This window comes from Ambystoma mexicanum, chromosome 7q (genome assembly GCF_040938575.1).
Source record: "Ambystoma mexicanum isolate Mex_15411 chromosome 7q, UKY_AmexF1_1, whole genome shotgun sequence".
Lineage (NCBI taxonomy): Eukaryota > Metazoa > Chordata > Amphibia > Caudata > Ambystomatidae > Ambystoma > Ambystoma mexicanum.
Window position 1 is genome coordinate 708,925,862 of NC_090941.1, and position 25,709 is coordinate 708,951,570.

A 25,709-nucleotide genomic window follows, 5' to 3' on the forward strand; every position below is an offset into this window, starting at 1 on the left:
AGAAAAGGGGCTTAAGTAGCTGTACCTGGGTTTGTGGGATGTATGGGATTCTCTTGGAATCTGCATCTGTTGGCTTCCCAGAAAGATGCCTTTCAGAGTTTGTGGTGACCACCTAAACTTGCATCTATAGTATTTTTTGAGTCCACATTTGTGATTGGAGTTTCACATGTGGGTGCCTACAGTTGTAAGCTCAGGACTCTTTAGCAAGGATGAAGAACACCCTATCTGACTGATGATATCCGACGACTTTGGCTCATGTAAGGTTTTCTCTACACCAAATATCCTGTGAATTTAAGCATATTGAAATAAAATAAGTGATTTGTTGATAATGTCACTTGGAAATAGCCACATTCTGCCAATAGCCATTCATTCCCAAACATCCTACATTCCTGCACTCTCCTCTTGCCCCTCAGTTTAACCTGTGTGGTTGATTTCATCCTTCATTTTCTTTGTGAAAATGTAGTGCAAAGGGAAAACTATACATCCTTGGTGACTAAACAGTAAGTTCAGGAATGGGTCACCTTCTCAAGTTCTAAAACATGGCTTTTCATGATAGCATGTGATTTTATGACCATTTGGTTGGAAAGTATTTGTGTAAAATTTTTGAAAAAATACCACGTCTAAAATGATGTGGAAACCAATTGACAACACTTCTAATGACATATTTTCATATTAAACTATAAACTTCTGAATTTTATTTACTTCGCTTGATTGGAAAGCATTTTCTACACCTAGTTTTAACACACAGGTTTGTAGCCAAGGAAGAGCCTGCCGCTGTGTAAATCCAACCTTTCCTGGTACTCTAGTTTCTTTTGCACATAATGCTTTTTTTTTATGTACTTGCATTTTTATCAGAGACAAAGAAAAAAAGACAACAATAGCCTCCCATCGTCTGCAAACCAGTGAACATCATCCTGACTTCTCCCATCCCCGGCCATCTGACCTGCTCAAATCTGGTCCAACACTCGGATTCTCTGTGGGCACAAGTTCTTGCGACCGTCGTTGTGCATGAATGGACATAGCCGGCTCTGCGTCTCTGCTCTGGCAGTGCTTAATTTCCATTTCTTCATTGGTTTATTGGCGCTGGGGGCGAGAGCTCAATCTTCACGGTGTTCGCGTCCCGACGGCCATCTTGGAATCACCCATGATGATTTTTTAAGCAAAATTTCTTGCCTTTTCTTGCCTTATGGCCCCAAGTACCCACGTACGAGAAAGTGGGGAAGGAGTAGGCTCTAAGCAGGGTCTGCTCTTGGTCGCTCAGAGGCAGCAGTGCCCGAGTTATGGAAGTGACTGCATTAAAAAGGTTCTTGACCATTGATGACAGATGCTGAAGCCCATATGGATCACATATTATTCACTTGATCAATCTGGCACGTTTTCTCCATTTATTTCTCTTGCATTTGTCTATCCTGAAGCAGTGTGCCTCTTGTAGAGGATGTGAGACTGATGAACAGATGGTGTATCCTTGGGCTTCTTTTTCAGTACAACTGTTTCGCATGTCTTGATCACTGTATTCGATCCCCACCAATGTCCATGTTTTCAGTTGCTTCCATCTCCACACTGCCTTGCCTTGATTACTGCACACCTCATTGCTTAAGATGGATGGGATAGGCATTGCCCAAAACGAGGTGTGCAGGCCAGACCTACTTTTTTGTTCTCATTTAAGGAATGCAGATTTTGCTCCTTGCCTTTCTCAGCACAGATAATATCAAGAGATGAGGCGCCAGGCATATCTGCAAAGCAACAAGAAAGCCATTGTGAACCTCTTCAGTAAAGTATTGTCTGCATTGTTAATTTTGGCTTTGTAGCAGTTTATCTGCCCAAAATGGATATGTAAGATGGTGTACTTTCATAAAATAAGCTGAGCCCATCTAAATCAACTTTGTTTACTTTACAGAAACTAGTAAAGTGGACTATGTCCTTTTTCAAGCTGCCACAGCGATAATGGAAGCAGTTGTGCGAGAATGGATTCTCTTGGAGAAAAGTAGCATCGAGTCACTGCGAACATTCCTTTTAACTTACGTTTTACAGAGGCCGAAGTAAGTGTTTCTTGCTGCATTTCAAACATAAATTCAGTGTATAGGTGTAATATATGAACATCTAGCTATTAGCTTTGACATTGATTTTGGAAGTCATTTGATCAGTGCTTGTACTTGTATGCGATTTCTCAGGTAAATTCAATCACCTGTTAGCTGCATGATTTGTGTTTTAAGCTTCTTCTGTACGTTACCAATACGCATAAGCTATCCTGCGTCTCATTTTTTGAATTCAGCAAATTGTCCTTGGGTTGTTTCTATTGCTAAGTTTATTCCACCTCTGTTGTTGGTCTCCATTAACTTTACCTTCACCTGCGCCGGCGCCATGACTTTTTTTTAGCACTGTGCAAAATGTGCATTCTCCACTAGCTAGTGATATTTTACTCTTGGCGAGTAAGACATTGTGTCTCTGTAGAATTAATGTAGCGAGGGACATTTTTAATGGCTGGCTAGTAGCATGCAACTTGAATTTGTGCACCCTGGCTTTAGTATCCAGGGTAGTCCACTTTCTGCAATGCCATGGATAAATCTGACCCAGTGTTTGGATTGTTACTTGTCAGGTTTCTTTGATAGAACTATTAGCTCTCTTCTTGTCAATTTCGTTTATGTATGCCTTGGGTTTAAAGTGATCATCTATTTGCTGCTGATGATTAGTTTGTCTACACTGCCCAGGTGAGCCTTTTTGTGTTGTTTCTGTGTTGACCCTTCTTAACTCTTTGGGTGCTGTGCTCTACTTCCTCCTCCTGTACTATTGATGGTGCTCTTTTGCCATTCCCAATTGTCTGCTTACTTTTGTTCTGCGCCCCTGCACCCAGGCCCCGACTTCCTGAGGGTTGGCAGTTGCCACACTGTCCAATTCCTAAGTGGCATACACCTCCTGCCCTTAAACCTCAGTATGTGAGCTGGTGGCTGTGCTCCATCGTCCACAAATCCCTCTAGCATTGCTGACCATCTTAATTACCCGGATCTCTGTGATCACTGCTTCTGATGCTTGTTAATCTGCTTAGAATCATATGCTGTGCTGTGCATATGGTCCGACATCCAGTGGTAACCGCAGAGTATTGCATCTTGTCTTTCGAGGATCGACAGGGGATGTCGGCATAGGCGTGTCTGTAACGCTATCCCTAGCGTGACGTGTACTGTACCCAAAATCCCTCACGCGCCGAGGTCCCTCAGATTGTTTTTTTCCACCCAGATTACTGGTCACCCTATTGCAGAGCTCTTACATAGAGACAGTGTGTTTGCCGTTATTCCGGTTAAGTCACTTTGACTGTTGAATCCTGTGAAACCACGCCGAAGACTGCTGCAGACTTTCAACGCCGTTGATCCCGGCGGTGCTGCCGCCCACGTGGCCGGGCCTTCTGGCCGGCCTACACAGTAGGGAGAGTGTGGTCGGGGTGGACATATCCTTTACAAGTATGCCTTTCCTCTTTCACTCTCTGCTCCCTGTGTTTTGTCATTGCTCTGATTGTCTTTTGCTATGGAAAAGACGCCTTTTAGATTTTGTCCCTCGTGCAGGCCCAAATATCCTTGGTAGGACGAGCATGCTCGGTGCAACAATTGTCTGCCCCTCGACCACAATGAAGCGAGTTGCGCGGCCTGTAGACTCCTGCGCCCTAATACACTTAAAGCGGTGGGTGGCCTATGACATGTCGCAGGCCGGATGCTCTTCCACCCGCTGTTGCAACCGCCGAAAGTGATGGGGAAACTAGCGATGATCAGGGCTCCGTGTTGGAAGCCATTGACCTAACTGCGGACTGCGACTCCTGTCCCCACCAGGCCTGATGCGAGTCACGCTATGGGGAAAACACCCAGTGACAGGGGCGCACACTATCATAACACCAAGCACACAACCCAAGGTTCTGCTTCAGCGGCACTGTCGAAGCGTACCAAAGCGCCAACGGAACAATCAAAATCTTCGACGGGATCCTCTGATCGGCAGTCTTCCCTGCAACCGCAGTCGCAGCCTGCGACTGGGCAATCCAAAGCAAAGGGTGCTAACACTAAGACACGCGGATATTGAGGCGCTCCAGGAGGGCGCGCAGACACCGCTTAATGCCTGGGTGTCAGGGAAATCAACCACTCAACCCTCCGGTTCATCCGGTGGTGTCGAAATTCACGGCCCAGCCTCCGGTTGTCCCGGTGGCATCGAAATCCACATGCTCAGCCTCCTGTTCAGCCGGTAGACCACACAGATTCTCTGGCCATTGCCGAGAGCATTGCAAGGATTACTTCAGCAGGTAGACTGAAGGAGCGGTTGAAGGAGGCGGCGAAGCACAAAGCACGGCCAAGAGACGTGTCGAGGGACACGCCACAGCGGCCCAAACCCCGGCAGGACTACATTGAGAGTCCTGTGCCTTTGTCAGGCACATTAGGGGAAAAATATCGACGCCACAGGGAAGATGATGAACCCTTTCCTCCCCTGGACCCCTTTGGTTCATCCTTATGGACTAGGGAGAAATTGGAGGGATGTATGGCCATATTAGAAACATTTATTTTATTCTGTGGCCCTTGCTCCCAAGGGACCTCAAAGACTTTCCTTCTACTCCTCTATCCAAGTTTCAAAGGACATTGGAAGATCTACTTGAGGAGTTTACTTGTGTCCTCACAGTTGAGGACGTTATGGACACTGAAGATGGCACCTTTCTGGAAAACTACAATGTGGATGATCAGACAGGTCTTATGGACAATTGGGTGGACAGCCGTCATGTTGATGCTCAACCCTGGACGTCCCTTACTCCCATCCAGTACCCCGATGTCCTGTGCATAGATTCCCCTCCCCCCTCCACTCCGGCTCGGCAAGCCTCCCCAGTGGACGACCAGATGGCATACAACGCCATCTTGAAGAAGGCGGATGACCATTTTTAGATCGCCACTCGAGGCCTTACCAGATTCTGATTTTGTGGAGGATATACTCAAAGAAAAACCTCCGGCTAGCCAGGCCATCCTTTGTTGAACTCAATCAAGAGGATATTGGCACCTTCTTTGTTGACGGCAGCCTAGACTGGGACGGTGAACCCTAGGGTGGAGAATCTGTTTCGGCCTTCTCCGACCCTGCCTACATCAAGGGTTATGCCACTCCAGATTTGTTAGTGGTTACCACTACTAGAAAACTGACTGGTGTGTACAAGAGAGGCACCACCCGATAAAGAATCCAAGGGACTTTATGCACTGGGGAAAAGGGTAACAACGGCTGCTGCGTTTACCTCCCTTATAGCCAATAACACCATGGTATTGGCCAGCTATGCAGACATCCATTGGAACCTTCTGCAAGAAGGCCTTCAGGAAGTGGCAGAACCTACAAGGACCAAGTTGCTAGCCATTGTTTCCAAAGGCAAGCAGGTGAACCAGAATGGGCTCAAACACTCTGCACGCTGCTGAGAGAGTGGGGAGAACCCTGGCACAAGGTACCTTGCTCGAGACCTGCATGGATGAGGAACTCCGGTTTCAAGCTAGAGACCCCAGCACTGATTAACAAACCTGTTGAGGAGACCAACCTGTTTGGCAAGGCAGTGGACGATGCTCTTGAAACAGCTCAGAAAGAAAATGAAACACCCAAGTCCCTTCAACAAATTACCCAGAAACCCTCCCTTCAGAGAGGAAGCGGCTCCCGCTGGTCCTTTCATGGGCATTCTCATTTTAACCAGAACCCGTATAATGCAGGAAACAATTTGGAATTCAGGACAGGTGTCTAATACCTCCACCACTCATCAACCCAGAGGACAGCGGCGTGGGAAGGGTAGATGACGAGGTTCCAACCCCAGAGGCGCTCCGACCTTTGGTCAGAAATGACCTGCAGATCCAGGTCCCCCCGCCCCCCATGCAGCCCTGGTCGGGGGCGTATAACTTCTTTCCTTACTGCATGGGAGGGGATAACAATAGACCAGTGGGTACTCAAGACTGTCTACCACGGGTACTGTATAGAAATTGCCCGACCACCCCCAATTCAGCCCCTGCCAAGATCAAGACGCCTGCTGCCGGACCACCTGCAAATCCTACTGCAAGAGATGCAGACCATTCTAGGATAGTAACACTTATATGGGATAGTCCCTCCTTTTTTGTTTCTGGGGGTTTGATCTATTGTAGGGACAATATCATATGTGCACATATAACAAACCTAAATCAACTTCTAGGAATGGACACCATAGAAGTCGTCCCTATTCTACAGGTAAACAAGGGTATTTATTCAGTGTACTCCCTTGTACCCAAAAAGGATCTCACCATGCGCCCTGTGCTAGATTTGCGCCCAGCGAACAAGTTCGTCAAACGTCAAAGGTTTCGTATGGTCACTTTAAAGGAAGTAATCCCGCTGTTGAAACGGGGGTTTATATGGCAACACTGGACATGAAAGATACATACTTTGATATTTCAATGTTGCCAGCGCACAGAAAATACTAAGGTTCATGATAGAGGACAAGCACTATCCGTTCAAAGTACTCCCCTTCGGCATTGCCTCTGCACCAAGGGTGTTTACAAAGGTACTGGCAGTAGCGGCAGCTCACCTGCACAGACTATCCGTCCCGGGTTCACCCTTACCTCGAAAACGACTGGCTCATCACAGGGGAGTCCTACTAAACATGCCTACTGAACACTCAGACAATAGACCTCTTATTCAGCCTGGGATTCTCCATCAACGAGAAGAAATCCAGCCTAGACCCCTGTCAAGTCAAACCGTTTCTAAGGGGCTCTAATTCGGGCCTCATCTTCCCCTCCAACGAGAGGGTTCTAAACATGCTGTTTCAGATCCCTCCGTATGAAGCCAGTCGGGAAGTGACAGTACACATGCGACTGTTAGGAGTGATGGCATCCTGCATTTACTTAGTTCCTCACACGCGTCTGCTCATGCGTCCCATGCAAGAGCGGCTTAACAGCCAGTGGTGTCAGGCCAGCAGACAATGGGAAGATCTGGTCGTTGTCTTGCCAGCCCTCGTTCTCTCTCTGCGGTGGTGGTCGAGGGAAAACCGCTTGAAGGGCAAAACTTTCACCACCCCTGCAGCAGAAGCCACTCTCATGACTGACGTATCTCTCGAAGTGGGGGCTCACCTGCTTCAGCAGAAGGCGCACGGCATGTGGTCCCCACAAGTAGCGTCCAACCACATAAATCTGTTGGAGCTATTCGTGGTTTTCAACGCACTGAAAGGTTTTCAGACACAGTTACAGGGGAAGACAGGCCTGCTCTTGACAGACAGCACCACCGCCATGTACTACCTGAACAAACAAGGGGGCACACTCTCCAGGGCTATCCAAGCTTTCCCAAAATGGGCTCTCAAACACAGGATGCTCCTGTTGTCCCAACACATTCCAGGGGAATTCATCTTCTGGCAGACGTGCTCAGCAGAGATTTCCCACTGCCCTTAGAGTACAAATGGCGACTACACAAATACATCATCTCCAACGTTTTACCAGAATGGGGCTGCCCAGGGATCGACTTGTTTGCAACTCGGGAGAATGCTCAGTGCCTAGATTACGCCTCCAGGTACCCACAGAATCGCTCCAAGGGGAACGGGCTCTGGATAACATGGTCAGGGAAATTTGCTTACGCCCCCACCCCCCGACTTTCTTACTGAAAAAAGATCGTGCACAAGATGCACCAGGAACCAGTCACCATGATATTGGTGGCACCTATGTGGGTACGCCAACCCTGGTTCTCGTCTGATGGAGATGTCCCTCTCACCTCCTATGAAACTGCCCTGCCCGTACAACATGTTATCTCAGGACAGGGGAGAAACACTTCACCCATGCCCGCAAACCCTGAATTTAGCAGCCTGGCTCCTGAGGTCATAGAATTTGGACACCTTCAACTCCCTCAGAGATGCATGGACATACTCAGGGAAGCGAGAAAACCCAACACCCGATACTGCTATTCCATTGAATCGCTTCGTTATCTGATGTCGATCCCATTGGCTCATCTCCTACTCACATTGTATTGTACCTGATCCACTTACTGGATTCAGGCCTAGTTTTTAATTCATTAAAGGTTCACTTGGCTGCGCTCTCAGCCTACACTACGTCACAACAAAAAGTGTTGTGGTGGAAAATATCAGTTTTCAAGGTTTTCATGGAAGGGGTTAAGAGGATTCATCCCCCCCCATTTCAAAACCAGCTCCCGGATGGGACTTAAATGTGGTTCTGACTAGACTCATGGGGTCCCCCTTTGAGCCTATGCACAAGGCAAGTCTAAAAGACCTTACCTATAAGACAGCCTTCTTAGTGGCTATCACTTCTATAAGAAAGGTTAGTGAACTACAGGCCCTCTCAGTACTAGGCCCTTTCGTTACTGTTCAGAGATAAGGTGGTCCTGCGCACTCACCCTCGATTTGCGCCTAAATTTATTTCCAAGTTCCATGTGAGCCAGTCAATATAACTGCCCACTTTCTTCCAGAATCCCACTAACATGGTTGAAAGAAGCCTACACACATTAGATCTGCGCAGGGCAGTCATGTTTTACCTGGAAAGAACAAAGCCACTGAGGAAAACAAACCAGTTTTTCGTTTCAGTGGCAGCTGGCAGAGAAGGTGATCCTGTCTCTAAGTCAGCTATCTCAAGGTGGATAGTCAAATGCATCACACTTCGTTACACTCTTGCTAAGAGAGAACTGCCCTTCAGGCCTAGAGCACATTCTACTTTAGGCACTGGGGCTTCCATTGCATTCATTGCAAATGTTCCCCTAGAGTCCATTTGCAAAGCGGCAACCATGAGTTCTGTACACACCTTTACCAAATCACTATTGCCTAGACACTCATTCAAGGTCTGATTCTCAGGTGGGACAAGCGGTACTAAGACATCTTTTCACTACTGTTCCTTCTCGCATCCCACCTCTAACTCCGGGTACTGCTCGCCAGTCTATGCACAGCATGTGATTCTAAACAGATTAACAAGCATCCGAAGACATTCATTACTCACCGAAATAGCCTTTCTGATTGTATCTGCTTAGATTAACATGCGCCCATCCTTCCTCCCCGCTCGGGTGGAAAGAACATAGACATCTTACTTTCTCTTTTTTTTTTTATTTACTCACGATAAGCCTTGGGCTCTCTCATGGCAGAAAAAATGCAATCGGAGGGACCTCAGCGCGTGAGGGATTTTGGGTACACTACACGTCACGGTAGGGATAGTGTTACAGACACGCCTATGCCCACGTCCCCTTTCGATCCTCGAAATACAAGATGCAATACTCTGCGGTTACCACTGGATGTCGGACCATATGCACAGCATGTGAATCTAAGCAAATGCAATCATCAGAAATGCTATTACGGTGACTAATGCATATCATTTCTTTACTTCTGAAAATGTCAATTTTTCTTTTTCTTATTTTTGCAATTCTTATCACAAATAAATGGATAAATGGGGGGGAGCCCTCCCTGCATCCCTGCCACACTTCCCACATTCCTAATTAATACCCATACCCCACATAGCATCTACATTTGTGAGAAAAAATACAAAACTTTAACCAAATAAAAACTACATTGTAGAGTTCATAGTGATGTAATTGAACGTTTTCGTCCTATCCCGATCACTGAAGGAAACGCAGTGTAAGTTTTTGAAAGGACGCAGTTTCTCTTCACTGATTTAGCCTGGCGGAACTATTCCCATAAAAGGGTTTTGCTCCGCATGTTTGGAAGCTTCCAAGACTTTGTCCTAGTCATTTATGTTTAAAAAATATATATAATATAAATCTTTCATGTGTTTAAAAATCATTAAGAAAAGGGTATCGCTTTAACAGACTTTGAACCGTTACTTTTTTTTTTTTCCTCCTATTTTCATTGACCCTGTAGATGAATCACATGAGTGGACTAGGAATTTTGTGATCCCATGCTGCAACCACAATCAGTTTGGCTGCCAACAATTGCGCTGCCAAAAAATGCCAGGGAGAGTGCAGCGGCGAAGTCCCTTTTATCGATCGAACACCCCAAAAAGCATGAGACAATGGTATATTAGAAAGCGAAGTTGTTTAGTTTGTTTTGGAGCTGGTCCTTTTCCAGTGCACATTTATATTGTGACAACTTCACCATATGTGTATCAAAAACCTGTGTTTCCCCTCCCCCATTTGTATACATCCATGTGCACTTCAGCAGAATCAAAATGTAGTCTTGTGATTAGTAGAATCTCTGGAAGACTTGGGTGTTAGTTTGATGATGAATAGTCGTTTGTCCGACTTTACAGTCATCGGGAAAATGCAACAATTACAATTCATTCTTTTATGATCAATTCAAAATTCAACAATTTAAATTCCTCTTCTCAATGCTACAAGATTGGACATTAGACTAAAAAGCAAACAAAATATAAAATCAATGGTTCATAATCCCCTTTTATTTTTTAATTTAAATTACCTAGCTAGCATAACATTTCCCCTATCATTATACAGGCATATTGGACAATAAGATCAATTTACCAATTTTAAAATAAACCTCTAATATCTTCTGTACTAGCATCACATAATGGGCAGTTAATCCTGTGCATCCTTTCCGTTTACTTGTGAATTCCCTTACCCTCAGGTAACCAAATTTAAATTCAATATACAAGGCCCGAGCATAATTTGGAGTAATAATATCCAAGTAGGATTCATACCCAGTGCTCTGTTTGAAAGCGAGATATTCCGAAGACATAGACAATGCATCCTCTTCATGTAGTTTAACGTCCAGCTTAACCAGGCCTTTTCAACTTTAATTTCGCGGGAGTGGTAATTTTAAGAAGGGTTCAACCACCAGAAGTAAGTTCTAGTGCCACCAGAGAATCCTTAACGTGGGTAAACCATGGGAGGCACCTTTCCCCCATCTATCGCCATCACCTGGGAGAGGGACTCGTGGAATGTACTCAATGTTGGGTTCCCCCAGATTTTAAACCAATAGAAAACTGGTCTTGTAGCGAGCTCCTCTGCCAAGGGGCACAGGTTACACTCCATGCGGACAAAAATCTTGCGGGCTCTTTGTGGCAATGACAAAATACTTTTTACAAACTTATTTTCAATTATATTTATTTTTTCCCTTTGATATACCCCAAATCTCTGCACCATAAAGTGCAACACCTTTGGCTTGTGCTTTAACTCAAGGACTGGTCTAGTTGCGCCACTACCCCCGAGTAAACTTCTTTAGTGAGCCACATTGTTGGCCAGGTCCCCGACAATCCCATCCACATGGAGCCCAAGCACTGTTGGCAGCAAAAAGTATTCCCAAATAGTTGTATCATGACTCTTCTCTAATTTTGTACCTCGCACTGTAACAGATTTCTTTTTAGCATGTTTTTAGGGCAAACAACCATGGCCTTTTGTTTTTTCCTAAATTTAGTTCTAAACCCAACTCGACACACTTCTTGTGAAGGCAAGACAGAGATAATTTTAGACTTGATAGTGTAGTAGAGAGAAGAACAGCGTCATCTGCAAAAAATAAAGCTGGAAATGGGTCCTTCCCCAGCTGAAAGGAATCGAAATTGTTACGACTTAATACTTCAATAATAGTATTGATATATATGGAAAACAGGACAGGGTGCCAATGGACAACCTTGGCAGACCCCTCTCTCTACCGGAAATGGTAGTGTCACCAGCCAAACTCCAATGAACAGGGACTAATTTCCCAGAATATGACAAACGAATTGAGGTTAACAATGCCTCTTGGAATGTTCTTATCCAAAGGGACTTCCTCGGAACACTGTCAAATGCAGTTCTTAGGTCAACAAATACTACATATAAATTGGTTTTAGATATGGACAAGTGTTTTTGAACTAACAGATAAGCGAAACCCCTGACTGAACGTGCTCAAACCTGGTCTAAAGCCTGCTTGAAGGTAACTTGGAAGTGGCTCCCTTTATACCCATTCCAGCAGATTTTTTAAAAGTGCCTTTGCAATCATCTTCCCGTTATAACCAAAAGGGAGATTGGACAATAGTTCAAAGGGCTTTCCCTTCCTGCTTTTTTATAGATGGGGAGGATATCTGCTGTCTTGCAAAAATCAGGAACCCTTTCCTGTACTAGAATATTATTAAAGACCAATGTTAGGATCAGTGCCCATAGGAGTGTTTCATCCCTAAACCCCCCAGGTATTCCATATGGGCCTGCTGCTTTCCCTGGTTTTTGCATCTTCAGCACATCCTCAACATATTTTTGGGAAAACAGCAATTGCATAGCTTCCACCCCTGGAACGCTTCTAGTGAACCTACAGTACGGTCCCTTGTCTGGGACAATACCTTCCATATTTTTGTAAAGATCTGCAGTGTTCCGTCCACACTGCGGGGGGGGTTTGGGGGAGTGAGAGCGGGGGGTGAATTCAAGCCTGTAATGACAAGTCCCCTGCTAAATCTCTATCTGAAATAAGGGCCCAAAAGCCCTTCGAGTCCCCATTTTGGGCAGCCTCAAGTAATGCAGACCAATTGTTTGCCAGAAAGTCAATCTTTTTCTTCATCAGGCCCTAATAGGCTCCTTCCAAAGATTTCAGTTGCTGCCTAGCCACAGGCTGGTGTGAACCCAAGAGACGCAATATGTCCCGTTTAGCCTTCCTACATGCACTATTGTACCACCCTTCTCTTTTCTTTGCACGATTCTTGATAACCGTTCTGGGACAGGAAACAAAAGGAGCAATGGTCTGGACAAGGTTTTAAAATGTTGAAGATTTATCCTGTCCGTCATTGGCCTTGTGAAAAAGACCTTTCAAATATATATATAATCAATTCTGGACCTACCCTTGGGACCAAAGTGAGTCTCCATTGCTAATTGGTCATTAGGAAACGGGCCATTACAGGGATCTAGACCCAAACTAGAGGGCTCGAATTGTGTCACTGGCACTACAGTGGATTGTTGAATACAGGTAGTTGATCAGGAAATTTCTAATGGATTCTTTCCTCCCACGGATTCCTGATCTGGTATTCCTGGCGCGGCTGCTCTTCAGAAACGTTTGTCACCAATAGGCAGTAGCGTTGCTCTGCATCTGCTCCGCTTGATACCTCTATGCTCCCTGCTCCAGTCATGGTGTCGTGGCCAGTATACATGGATTTACAGCGCCCTGTGACATCGGTTCCTTTTTTCTGCACACTCTGCCTCCTTTAGGAGCACTCATCGTTGGTTTCAGCAACATACCCAACCCAGCAAAGGGCTCGGGCTTCAAGCACGGTGCCAATTGTGGCCAACAAATGTTGGTATCCGACCACCATAGTAAAGGGCAAAAACTCAAGTTGTAAGCTACAATGTGCCAGTCAGCAAAATTCACTCGCCACCTCATTTCTATACATACACACAGCATACAATGTCTTACTCGTCGAGTCAAATTTCACTAGCTAGTGGGGAGTGCAAATTGTGCACCCTGACCATAGGATCCATTTATACTGCCTTTGGTGAGAACCATGTCGCCCATGACTGCGGGATGTCAATCCGTTCCCCCTGCGAGAGTGGGAAGAAAAATGATTTCCATTGTTCCACGAGGAAAAGGGTGCATCCAAGTGGTCACGGTCCTAGGATGTAGAGCATCTGTTGGAGGACAGATCAAAGGGAAGGAAAAGGCACTGTAAGAGGTCCTCCTCACTCTGAGCACTTCCTCTGGGCACCTCCTGTCTTGGTTTTGAAAGAAGAGAAGTCGCCAATCCAAGGACACTTCCACTGAACTTGATATACTTCTAGAAATGTTTATTTTGTTGCCACTAGAACGGTTACTTGTTAGTTATAATTAGAATTATTTCTATTGCTTTTAGCCTCTTGAAGTCGAATCTTGTGTATTTTTGTTATCTACTTAGTCAAGTGTGTTTGATCACTCCCCACTGTGCAATTTGAATCAGTGAGCCCTTGCACTCTGCACGCACCAGTCACGTGGCTCTGAACTACATCTCCCAGAGTCACTGGTAGTTTCAGAGCACGTACTACAATTCAAACAGGCCGGTGCGAAGCAGCCTGTCGGTCTGGTCCAGGACATACGGACATACAGCTATGGACAGTTACTCTTTCTCCTTGTCCCTCGCACCATGGGGATCACTGAAGTGCTGGATGCAATCGCTATTGCCTGTAGTAAGTTCTATGCCTGTATTTCTGGCACTGACGGAATACAAGTTGCAGCAATGATGGCTGAGCAAGCTGCTCGCTTTAATACCATACCACCAGCTGCTGCAACTGCCGCAGTGTGTATCACGCCCACTCTAATCCCCATAATTGTTGAGAGGGATAATTGTGTCCGAGGATGTCGCCGAGAGTTGTAGGGAGGAGTTCCAGCCTGGTGGGACTACTGGTTCACTTACCTTAGGGGAGAGAGAGGCCCGAGAGGAGATAGTACCTTATCCAGCATTGCTCCATGTGGTATTTATACTGAATCTGGGCAACAAGTTTGGTTTGCCGCATCATTTCACCCACTCTACAAAACAGCCTAGGTGTCCTATGTCAACCTAGTCCCACCATAAGGCAGAATGTCAGTGATACAAATATATTATCTACTAAACTGCACCTAGTAGCCAATCTGACGTTGGACCGCTTAACACGAGATCCCTCGCTAAGCATACTATAGATGTGCATGACTTCATCCTGGAGCACACGATGGATATCTTGTGCGTTACAGAAATATGGCTCTCGGATGCCCATGGCCCTACTATTGAGCAAGTGACCCCCCCTGGGTAAGTTTTCTTCGGGAAACGCAGAGGAAGGAGAGGGAGTCGCCTTTATATGCAATGAAGAGCTTGGTGCATATGAAGTCAAAATTGAGTGTGAAGGTTGTGACATGATGCATAGTAAACTTCTCCTAAATTTTAATCATAGTATCAATCTTGTATTGCTTTATAGACCTCCTGGAGATTCGTCAAGGTTAAATGAGGATCTTATAAATGTTATAACCCCAATGCAATCGGTAAATTCAGCAGTGGTACTGTTAGGAGACCTGAACCTTTGGAAGGGACACTGAAAGACGAAAAAGCTTTAGAGCTTGAGAAATGTCTTAATACCAATAAGATCATTTTTCACAATTCAGGCCCAACGCCTACAAAGGGGCACACCCTTGATTGGGTGGGGAGTGGTAACATGCATCTCACAGATTTTATAACACCTTGTGTATGATCCAATCACTCCTCCATCTCATGCCAACTGCAGCTCCCGTCGCCTGTAAAAAGACGACATGAACCTCTGTTTAAGGTTCAAAATAGAAACTTCAAGGCCATCACAGCTGTTGTTTTATCAGATTGTATGAATGCCTTGAAGAACAAGACAGTGGATTCAGATGGTCCTGACTGTTTTGTGACCAGCTATAAGGACATAACAATTATGTTAGACAGTTATGCCCCTTTGAAAGCAAGACGCATCAGAGATGCCCCTAACCATCAGAAATGGTTGTCTCCTGCTCTGCGAAATTAAAAGCCAGTAAGAGGCTGATGGAACATCTTGGCTGAAAGAGAAAACCTCGAGCAATGAGGCAGCCTGGAAACTCGAGGAAAAAGAGTAAAAGTCCAAGATTATTGAAGTTAAATATAACTTTTACAATGATCAGATAAATAAAGCAGTAAATCAGACAAAATAACTCTTTAAACTGGGGTTCGGGTTCTCCCCCATGTCCACTGGAGACATGCACCCTACAAGCTTCCCAAGAGACCTCCTGCCATCTAAGATAATCCTGGAACACAAGGACATCTTTGCGCCTTTCCTGTGTAGGTTTGTGAATGCATCATTTCGAACATGTTATCCCCCAGACTGTTAAGGACCCGAATGATGCTTCTAACCTTTGACCTATTACTAATACATTGTTTGTTTTGAAACTGATTGATAAAACTGCTACTCTACAACTACAATATTACATCTCAGCAGCCGGCATTCTGCATAAAAAGCAAACCGGTTTTCGATGTTTTCATGGCACTGAGAGCCCCTTACTGAATTTGCAAACTCGCATGCTATCCATGATGGAGAAGAGTAAATTAGGGCTGCTGGTTCTATTAGATTTATCGGCAGCTTTCGATTTACTTGATCACAAGATTCTGCTAAATAGTTTGGCCATTGTGGGAGGCCTTTTACAGGAGGCGGTCTTAGAGGGCCGTAGATCAAGGGTCTACTGGGGTGAAAATTCATCCGAAATAAATCATCATATGTGGACTCCCTCAGGGGGCATGTTTATCCCCTCTATTTTGTAATATATATATCTCTATCTCGCTTTTTTCACCGACTATGCAGATGACTTCCAGCTGTCATTAGAGATTAGCGGGAACCATGAAGTGGACCATTCAAATATTTGCATCATGTCTATCGGATCATAAAGGGTTGGATGTCGAACAACTGGCTATGTTTGAATGCAGCTAAGACAGAGCTCATAATATACGGGACACAGCACGCTGGAGACAGATTGGACCAGGCCTTCGATAGTTTCATGATTGATGGTAGTCGGATAGCTATCACATCTTACGTAAAAACCTAGGGCATTTACATGGAGGCCAGCCTAAATAGCGGTGCTTATGTTGAGGCGACAGTAAAAAAAAAAAACACCATCACCCCATTGTGCGACAAGTAGCCCCTCTGGTTTCCAAAGACAATCGGGCTAAATTAGTTAGGGCAGTGATACTCCCACGCCAGGACGATTGTAACGCCCTTCTATGGGGGTGGGGGCTTATAAAGATGTCCAGACATTACAAAAAGTGCAAAATTAGGCAGTACGCATTGTGCACCAGATGAGCTGCACTGGTTGCTTGTGTCCGCAAGGATCTTGTTCAAGCTGTTGATACTCTGTCACATGTGTTTTTGGAGATGCACCTCAGTATCTTAAGGAAAGGGTAAACATTTATCACCCTAAAATGATCTTGCCATCTGCCAAGGACTGCTGCCTGGAAGTCGACCGCATAAAAAGAGCTCTGGAAAATGGTCGCACGTTCCAAGTCTTGGCAGCACGGGCCTTGAACGAACTGCCTGAAACGCTTCGTAAGGAGGAAAATCTGGCATTTAGGAACAGCTTAAAACCAGACTGTTTAAGTAATTATTGTGATTTAAGCTGTCCTGGTACCTCCTACTTCTGTTTGTGACGGCGCCTGGATGCCCTTGTGAGGGGTCTTCGCCTTGGGCAGCTTTTCCCTTAGCGTGATTAATGTCTCCTGTGCTGTAACAAAATGTTCATGTCCTTTGACCTGTGTTGAGTGGGGCTGCCAAACACCTTCCAGAAGGGAAGGCGAGAGGGATTTGAAAGCATTGTCCATGATGGCAGGGAAGCTTCCCTCCAAAACCTTAAATCGGGAATGGTCATGCCTGATTGCCTGGGGCATGCGATGGCCACTGGCATGGTTGCCGGGAGGCATTCCTGAATGAGAACATGCAGGTTTGCACAGGATGTCCAACTGAAACTCCTGGATATGCTATTTGATGGACATGATCTCTTTGAGCACAGTATCAGTTCGGCCTCACCCTTTCGAACCAGAGGGAGGGAAAAGGGTGCTAATCGACATATTTTCTGATTCCAAAGGAGTATTCTGGTTTGCGGTCCACCCCAGATCTTTGACTGCTGAATTTGTTCCTGCAAGACAAATTCAATATAATTACTCTAGCCTTCCTAGCCTTTGATCTGCCGGACTGGTTGCTGTCCTTGGACCTTCAAGATGCCTACTTCCATATGCAGTACAGAAGGTAACCGAGGTTATTTGTGGGCCAATGTCATTACCACTTCCAGCTCCTGATGTTCTTTCTTCGTCACCCAGGGTTTTCACCATGTTACTGGCAGTGGTGGCGGCTCTCCTCTGGAGGAAACAGATTCATGTCTTTACCTCCCTGGACGACTGGCTCATCCAAGCTCGTCCCCCAGACCAGGTGTCGGAACATCTGTCCACACATGCAATCTGTTGCACTGCTTTGGCTTATCCCTGAACTTCAAAGTCTCAGGTTTTTGCTGTCCCAGTCTCTGATTTATCGGGCCAATCTTGGAAACTCGACTGAGCAGAGCATTTCGGCCTAAGGATCGAGAGGTGAACATCTCTCGGATGGTGCAAATACTGCAAAACCAGGGTCAAGTTCTGGCCTCTACCTTCCTGCACCTGCTGTGTTTCATGGCCACCTACATTCTGGTGGTCCCACAGTCCCAATTGCACATGAGATTGCTTCAGTGTCTCCTCTGTATAGACTGGTCTCAATTTCAAAGGCACATGTCTGATCTTCTGCAGGTCTACAGTGGAGTTACTCGAGACCTTACATGTCTTCCCTCTGCGACAGCCTGTTGAAGGGTATGCATGTTTCAGCAACCCTGGCCTCAGATAAGGTTCCTAGTGATTGATTTGACAGTCAAAGCATCGACAAACCATACCATTGACACCAAAGAACCTTTAAAAAAAAAAAAATAAATAAAAAAAAAATTATGGGAGAGTGGGGGTTCCCGCCAACCCACCATTTTAATGGTTTCAAACATATTTTTACTAAACTAAACACTTTACCATTAAAAAAAGGCATTAGATGTTTTTTTCGATGTTTTTTTTTAAAATGGTTTGGTTTGTCGATGCTTTGTTTTAAATGCAATGACCGGATACCCTCCAAAATAATTACCAATGCGTCCCCGAAATGTTGGCTGCTCGCATGCTGAATCTGGCAGTCAGTGGACTGGGGTCTCCCTCAGAGTATCAGGAGCACATCCACTTGCTGGGGTTGAAGGCGATCTGGCTGGCCCTGGTTGTTTTCCTACCCTTCTGTGCATGGCATATCTTTGTTAATCCTGATGGACAACACCGTGGATAGGCACCACTTCAACAAACAAGGTGGTGTAGGGCCATTGGCACTGTGCAGAGAAGCAATTCAGCAGCAGTGGTTCTGGGTTCTGAAGAATGACTCTGCTCTGAATGGGTCTTACTTTGCCAGAAAGGAGAATGACGTAGCGGATGCCTTGAACAGACAGACATCAGCCTCCATCGAGTGGGAGATTTGCCAGGAAGTTACGGAAGACATTTCTTCCCACTGAGGTGGTACTCGGCTGCTCCATGGAATTTCCTCAGCAGGGAGCTCTGATGGATGCATTGACAGTTGATTGGATGTTCAACCTCCACTATGCATCCCTGCCAATCCTGGTCCTTCTGCTGGTTCTCAGGAGACTGTGCCTGCTCTGTCCACATTAATATTGATCACCGCAGATTGGGCTCAAAGAACGTGCTACCTGGAGTTGCTCGACATGCCCATCTGCCCTCCCTGTGGTGCTTTAGTTGGTGGGACGGGTTCTCGATTCAAATTTCAGAAGTCTGAACTTTCATGCCTGCTTTCTGAGAGGTGGAGATACATGGAGTTGGAATTTGTCGGACAATGTCCTGGATGTGCTCCTCTAAGATCGGAGAACCGCCATGAAGCCTATTTATGCTGGCAGGTGTTGTACATTTTCAGCTTGATGCTGCCTGAAGGATCTAGACTATTTATTTGGTCCCATTTCACCTCTGTTGGATTTTTTGCTGTCTTTGCCCCGAACGGGACTACAGATCAGAGCTGTCAAGGGGTAGCTGGCTGCTATCTTGGTCTTTAAAAAGACCCCTGAGCAAGGCCTGTTCTTAACAATTCCCAATGTTAAGCAATTTTTGCAGGTGACTTTGAGAGTGAGACCCTCTTTCCTTCCGAAGGTGGTCTTTGTTTTTATCTCTCTCTCTCAAAATTCCCACTGTGGTGTTCTTCCCTCTGCCCCATCCTTCCAAGGCAGAGGAGTGATTTCATCGGCTTGACAGGGTGTTGTGCTCTCAGCTACTATGTCTATCAGATTAGGGACATTGAGAAAGATGACCAGATTTTTGTGGATTATGCTGATGCCAGTGCTGGCAGGCCTGTGACCAAACGGAACCTGTGAAGTTGGTTCATTCTCTGCATCTTGGAATGCTATAATCTGACGGGAAAAGACATGCCTGAAGGTCTCGGGACTCGTTCTACCAATGGTCTGACTCCCACTTCAACCCTGCAGAGGGGTGGAGGGGTCCCCTGTCTTGGACATTTGCCGAACTGCTACTTGGGCTTCTCTGTGCACATTTGCAGAACATTACTGATTGATTTACATTTCAGGACAGGATGCCTATTTCGGCAGCGTGGTCCTTTGGACTTTTTTGTTCTAGGTGTGCTCTTGCCCTTCTCCCTCCTTCGGAGCCATGTACTGCCGTGGGAGTCTATCATATGTGTGGGAGGAAGGAATCCAATAGAAGAACAAATTATTTATCTCCTGGTAATGTTCTTTTTTTATCGATGTTCCTCATCACCGTCCCAACCTGCCCCTCTTGGGGGATAGCTAGTACACCTTTTAGTTCTGCTGTCCCTCAGGTCAGAGTGCTTAAGAAAAAGGGTGTAACTTAAGTCACAGGGCGTGGTACCTTGATATATACGGTCACCGAAGTCATGTCTGGTGTGGGACACGCAGAGGTGTCGGGCGGAAATGTTTCCGAAGTTCAGCTGCACTGGGATACGAATATCGTAGATGAGGAATCTGTAGGAGGAATATCAGAAAAAAACTGAGAGGTAAGTCCTTTATCTGATGATCCGGCTAGTTCCCACTCACCCCCACTCTGTTCGTGCTGGGACCATTTCCAAGGGGGAGTCAGAAGTTTATAAATGGGAGACATCGGATACATTGAATTGAACAAATTCTGAATCTGTCCTATGTTGTGCCACGTTTAGTGTTGCCATTCGGGGCCCAGTGCAGTATTTATTTTCCAAAGCAATATATTGATTTCAAGATTGACAAAACAATATGACATTGAAACTATATGCAAGAAACAACCATGTACATGAGTTGAGCAATCCCATCTTGCCACTTAACGGTACATAATTTCTGCCTCAACCCCCCTACCCCCTGCGATTCCTACTCCATAAGAATCAAAATGTGTCACCGTAACTCTTAATGCAAAAGTTCCAGCTTTGAGGTAAACTCAAAAATCATGCTGCCACTCAGTGGGGAGCCGAATGTTAAATATATTTTCATATTCTCAGATCTCCAAATGGGCCAGATCACAAATATAGGGTGTCAAATAGGTTCAAAGCCCTCAGTCTGTGGGGGCAAGTATGGAATATAAATTCCGATGTCATGAATGGCGACAACAATCCCCATTTCCATTTTGTATCTCTCGCCATCATCTTTTAAATCTGCTGGAATCTTTTCCATTGGCAGGATCGACCACACTATTACCCATCAAAGATTTATATGGGGCATATCTTTGTTATTCCATTTGGCTGCTATTACTATCTGTGCAGTTAAGATGATCATTGTACCTTTAATTTAAAATACGGGAGAGTGTATATTGTCAGGGATACCCAATAATACCAGGCCCAGATCGAACGGAAAGGAGTGTCCAATGACTTTAGATATGTATGCAAGTACCCCTTCCCAAAATTGTTGAATCTTCAGACATTCCCACCATATGTGCATTGCTTTCCCTCTTTTCCCACATTCTCGCCAAGTCTCTATTAGACTCTAGATAAATGTGTATTCTGTCTTGTGTAAAATACCATCTTGACATTACTTTGTAAGCAGCTTCCACACTTGACTTTTTAGTTCACCAAATACCTTCCCATTCTTTATCGGAGATTTCTCTACCTAGGTCTTTTTCCCCATGTAGGCCCATTTCGTATTTCCTTCCCCACTGAGTTAAAGGCAATAAATATTGGAGATGAGCCCTTTGGTGCAGCAAATTCCTAGGTGCAGCTTCTTTTACTACCTTGCCCACCACATAGTGGTGCAACTGAAACTGAAATCTATCACTTTCCTACAGTTTGTATTCTGGTTTACATTCCATAAAGGCTGTTTTCACCTCTCTTAAACAATTCTGCTATAAACTATCCTTTATACTCTCTCCAACCCTTAAATGGACCTCTCTGCAGGCCCGGTGTAAAGCCTGGATTGCTGTGAATGGTGATGGGAATGTGGCAATATTCCCCTGCATGGTCATTGTATCCCATTTTTCAAATGGTGTCTTGGTTAACCTGTTTCTATACAAAAATGTTGGTCTATTACCTTTAGAGTGCCAGAGAACTCTCCACAATGGGATGCCCCCAACTGCAGTATCCATGGCCCACCACGGCTTTGTGGATTCTATTTGACACCATTGCCTTGCTATTTGTAACTGTGCTACAACATAGTATGCCTGGAAATCTGGTGCCTGCAGTCCCCCTCGTCCAGCTTCTCCTCTCAATAGTGCTTTAGTTAATCTACCTCTCTTCCCCCTACAAATAAACAATGTGGCTTCACCTTGTTGTGAAAGGAGTGTCTTCCCAGGGACTCTTACTGGGAGGGCCTGAAAAAGTATAAGAAGCGCATTCATTTTTAAGACATAAATACGTCCAAACCAGGAAATGGTAACTTTTATTCCACCTTCAGGTCAGTTCTTATTTGTTCTCATAAATTGAGTTAGTCTAGATCATACAGCTTGTCAAAGTTGTCAGTTAGCCATACTCCAAGGTACTTCATACTATCTTTAGCCCATCTAAATGGAAGCACCATCTTGAGACGATTACTCACTAGGGGAGGCATAGTTAAATTCAATATTTCAGATTTGTCCAGGTTTGCTTTGTAACTGGACTCCCGCCCATATTTCATCTTGTACTGCCGGTACATATATTAGATCGCACAATGAAAGGATGCAAATGGCACTATTTTGTATTCCGCCCCCTACGGCCCCAAATTGTATTCCATGGATGTCTGTCCTTCTGAAGAGGAGGGGCAACAGAGTAGGCCCTTGTCTAGTTCCTCTGCCCAGTAGTAACGGAGCAGAGAGACCACTGTTCGCTCTAATTCTCAGTGGGTTTATTATATATGGCCTCTAGCCACTTAATCCAGTTGGAGCCACCCCCACCCCCACCTCCTTAAGGAAAGCCCAGTTGACACTGTCGACGACTTTTTCAGCGTCCAAAGAGAAGTATTGTATTTTATTGGGTTATTTATATAACGCTCTTTCCCCATTTGTTTGGCCTCAATGTGCTTTGTGGTTGGAACGCCCTCTGTGATCACAGTCAATGTGCTGGAGGTTCTAAGTGTTTTAGATTCGAATATGCACGTGTGCATTTTTGCCGGTCTAGGACTTGGGTGGCTGGCTAGGCTCGACTAAGCAGCTAATAAGGTCAGGCACGTGGGTGGGTGCTGTTGGTGGTTTGTGATGGTGCTTTTGTTGAAATTGATGTGTGTCCAGCTATACTGAATTTCTTTTTGTTGGTAGTCGCTGTATGCTAGTGGCAGAGCTATTGAGGTACGTCAGGTGGCTCAGTGTGGACGGCTATGTGCGCTGATGGACCGGAAGGGCATAGCCGTAGCTGCATTCTACGGTGCATGGATGTTTGACAGGGCCTTCGGCCTGTGTCCACAGACGTAGTGTAAGGTATACATACTGTAGGCTTCGATGTTGTTCGGCTGCAGCAATCTTTGTCCAGTGTGGACGGCATGGTCTTCTTATTCGTGGACTCTCTGGGGCAAGAGTCTGAGCAGTGAGGGCGAGTGAGTTTATTTTGGTGTGCCACAGCAAAAGCTGCTGGCTTCCCTTGTGTGTCAGGTCGGAATGTTGTTGTTCATGGGGCGATAGTTTGTCAGGGTGAGCCGATGTGAATGCTGCCGTTGTTCATGTTGTAGTTGGAAGAGGAGTAAGGTTTATTGTGGTGTGCCTCAGCAAATTCTGCTGGCTTCCATGAGGTGTTGATCATGTAGGTGCATTGTTGTGCATGGGGGCGACAGTCTGTCAAGGTGAGTCGCTGTGATTGGTGTATAGGAATGTGTTTTGAGATGGGCGGGGGTGGGGGGTTGGTGTTCAGTATGAAGTTGGGAAGAGCCAGGCTTTTAGGGCCTTTCTGAATATCAGGTGATTTTCAGTGTTGCGAATGTGTAGGGAGTTCCAGATAATTGGTGCTTGGATGGAGAACGAGCACCCGCCCAGCCTGGTGGAGTTGTGAGGCGGGACCACTAGGTGGTGTGCTGTACGAGATCTGAGATTCCTTGAGGGCTGGTAGGGCAGGATGTTGTCTTGAAGGAATTCCGGGCCGGTGTTGTGGATGGTGCGGTGGGTGATGCACATGGCTTTAAAGGTAGTGCATAGGCCAATCAGGAGCCAGCACTTTTAGTTTAGGGCTGATGTGTTCTCTGGGGGCTAGGTTAATGAGCAGGCGTGCTACCGTGTTTTGGAGTTTCCTTAGTTGGAACGCTGGAGCGCCTAGATAGAGGCAGTTTGCGTAGTCTAGTGTAGACGAGCTAGGATGATGGAGTTGATGGGCGAAAAATGGTGGGGATTGGTTAGGTATGGGAAAATATGCCTGAGAATCCATAGATAGAAGGAACTGGTTTTAGATACAGAGGTGGTGTGTTGGGTGAGGGCTAAGTTTGTTTCCAGCATGCATCCAAGGTTTTTACCACATTTGAAGTTGCTGGTGCTTGTCATAGGGCTTGAGGCCATGGAATCGGTTGGGGAAGGAGGGCTGTTTTTCCACAAACTAAGATTTCAGTTTTCCCAGGGTTGAGAATGAGGTGGTTGGTCGACATCCAGTGGTCAATATCTGAATGGCATGACGGGTCCCAATTGCTGGAGCCTTGAGATTTTGGGATTTTAAGGATGATCTGGGTGTTGTCTGTGTAGTTGTAGCAGGTAAGATTATAAGAACAGATGATTGCAGGCAGGGGTTTTAGGTAGAAGTTGAAGATTAGGGGAGATGGGGATGCTCCTTGTGGGACACCTTCCCTTACTGGTTGTGAGGTGGATGTGAACTGGTGGAGCGGCATGATTTGTGAGCAATTTCAGACGAAAGAGGAGATCCATGAGAGTCTGCGTTTCTGATTCCTAGTGTTTGTAGTCTATCTAGTAGGATAGTGTGATCGAAGGCTGCAGAGAGGTCCAGTAGGATAAGTACAGCACAGCCTTCTTTGTTGGTTGTTCTTTTGAGGTCATCTCAGAAGGACACTAGGAAGGATTCTGTTCCCCTCAGTGGCCTGACGCCATATTGTGCAGGGTCTAGGAGATTGTTGGCTTTGGTGAAGAGGCCAAGCTGCTTGTATGATGTGTGGCCCATGAGTTTGGCGATGAAACGTGCGTTGGAGATTGGCCTGTAGTTCTGGGGGAAGTAATGGGGTCGAGTGTCGGTTTTTTGAGGATGGGTTTGATGTACAAGGTCTTTAGGGCTTCCGGGAAAGATCCTGAAGTGAGTGGTTGTGGATTGAGCGTGCAATACAACCTGCACAGGTAGAGGCTAGGATCTTTTTGAGGAGTGTGGGTGGGCAGGGGAGCCGGAAGGGTGGCTATCTGCTAAGAGCGAGTGGAATTCCTGGTGTGAGATGGGAGAGAAAGAATTGAAGATTTGTATTGGGCGGGTTTGGGGAAGGACAGTCTGTGGACGGGTGGGGTATGTGTTCCAATTTAGAGATGGAGTGTCTGTCAATAGCGACATTGTGGAAATGCTGTGATAAGGTGTCACATAGGACTTAGGATACTGGTGGGTGGTGGCTCGACCATGCTGGGGATTTGAATTCTGATGAGATTCTATGTAGTTCCTTGCTCGGGTTTTGGGCATTTAGGAATCTGTTCCCATAGAATGTTTTCTTGGTTTTTCTGATTTCCAGTCTGTGCTCTGGTTGTTCTTGCTAGGGTGGTTTTGTTTTGTGCTGTAGGGCCGTTCTCCAGGTCCGTTCCAGACGGTGCTTGAGGGTTTTTAGTGATTTGAGTTGGGCAGTGAACCACCTTGGTGTTGGCCCTGATCTCTGAGTGGTCCGTTTTGTTGGAGTAAGGGGTGTGAGAACTTTTGGAACGCAGAGATTGAAAGTTTTGATTGCTGGGGGTCCT

The 25,709-nt window shown here is 45.8% G+C and overlaps 1 protein-coding gene across 1 annotated transcript in view; it reads left to right on the top strand.

The window, feature by feature from the left end:
* Nucleotides 1-25,709, top strand: part of XPO4 (exportin 4) — a 1,090,854-nt gene that overhangs the window by 187,697 nt on the left and 877,448 nt on the right. Inside the window, exon 3 of the mRNA XM_069640448.1 lies at nt 1,898-2,039. Within this exon, the coding sequence (XP_069496549.1) occupies nt 1,898-2,039 (142 nt within the window). The remainder of the gene's footprint in view (nt 1-1,897; nt 2,040-25,709) is intronic.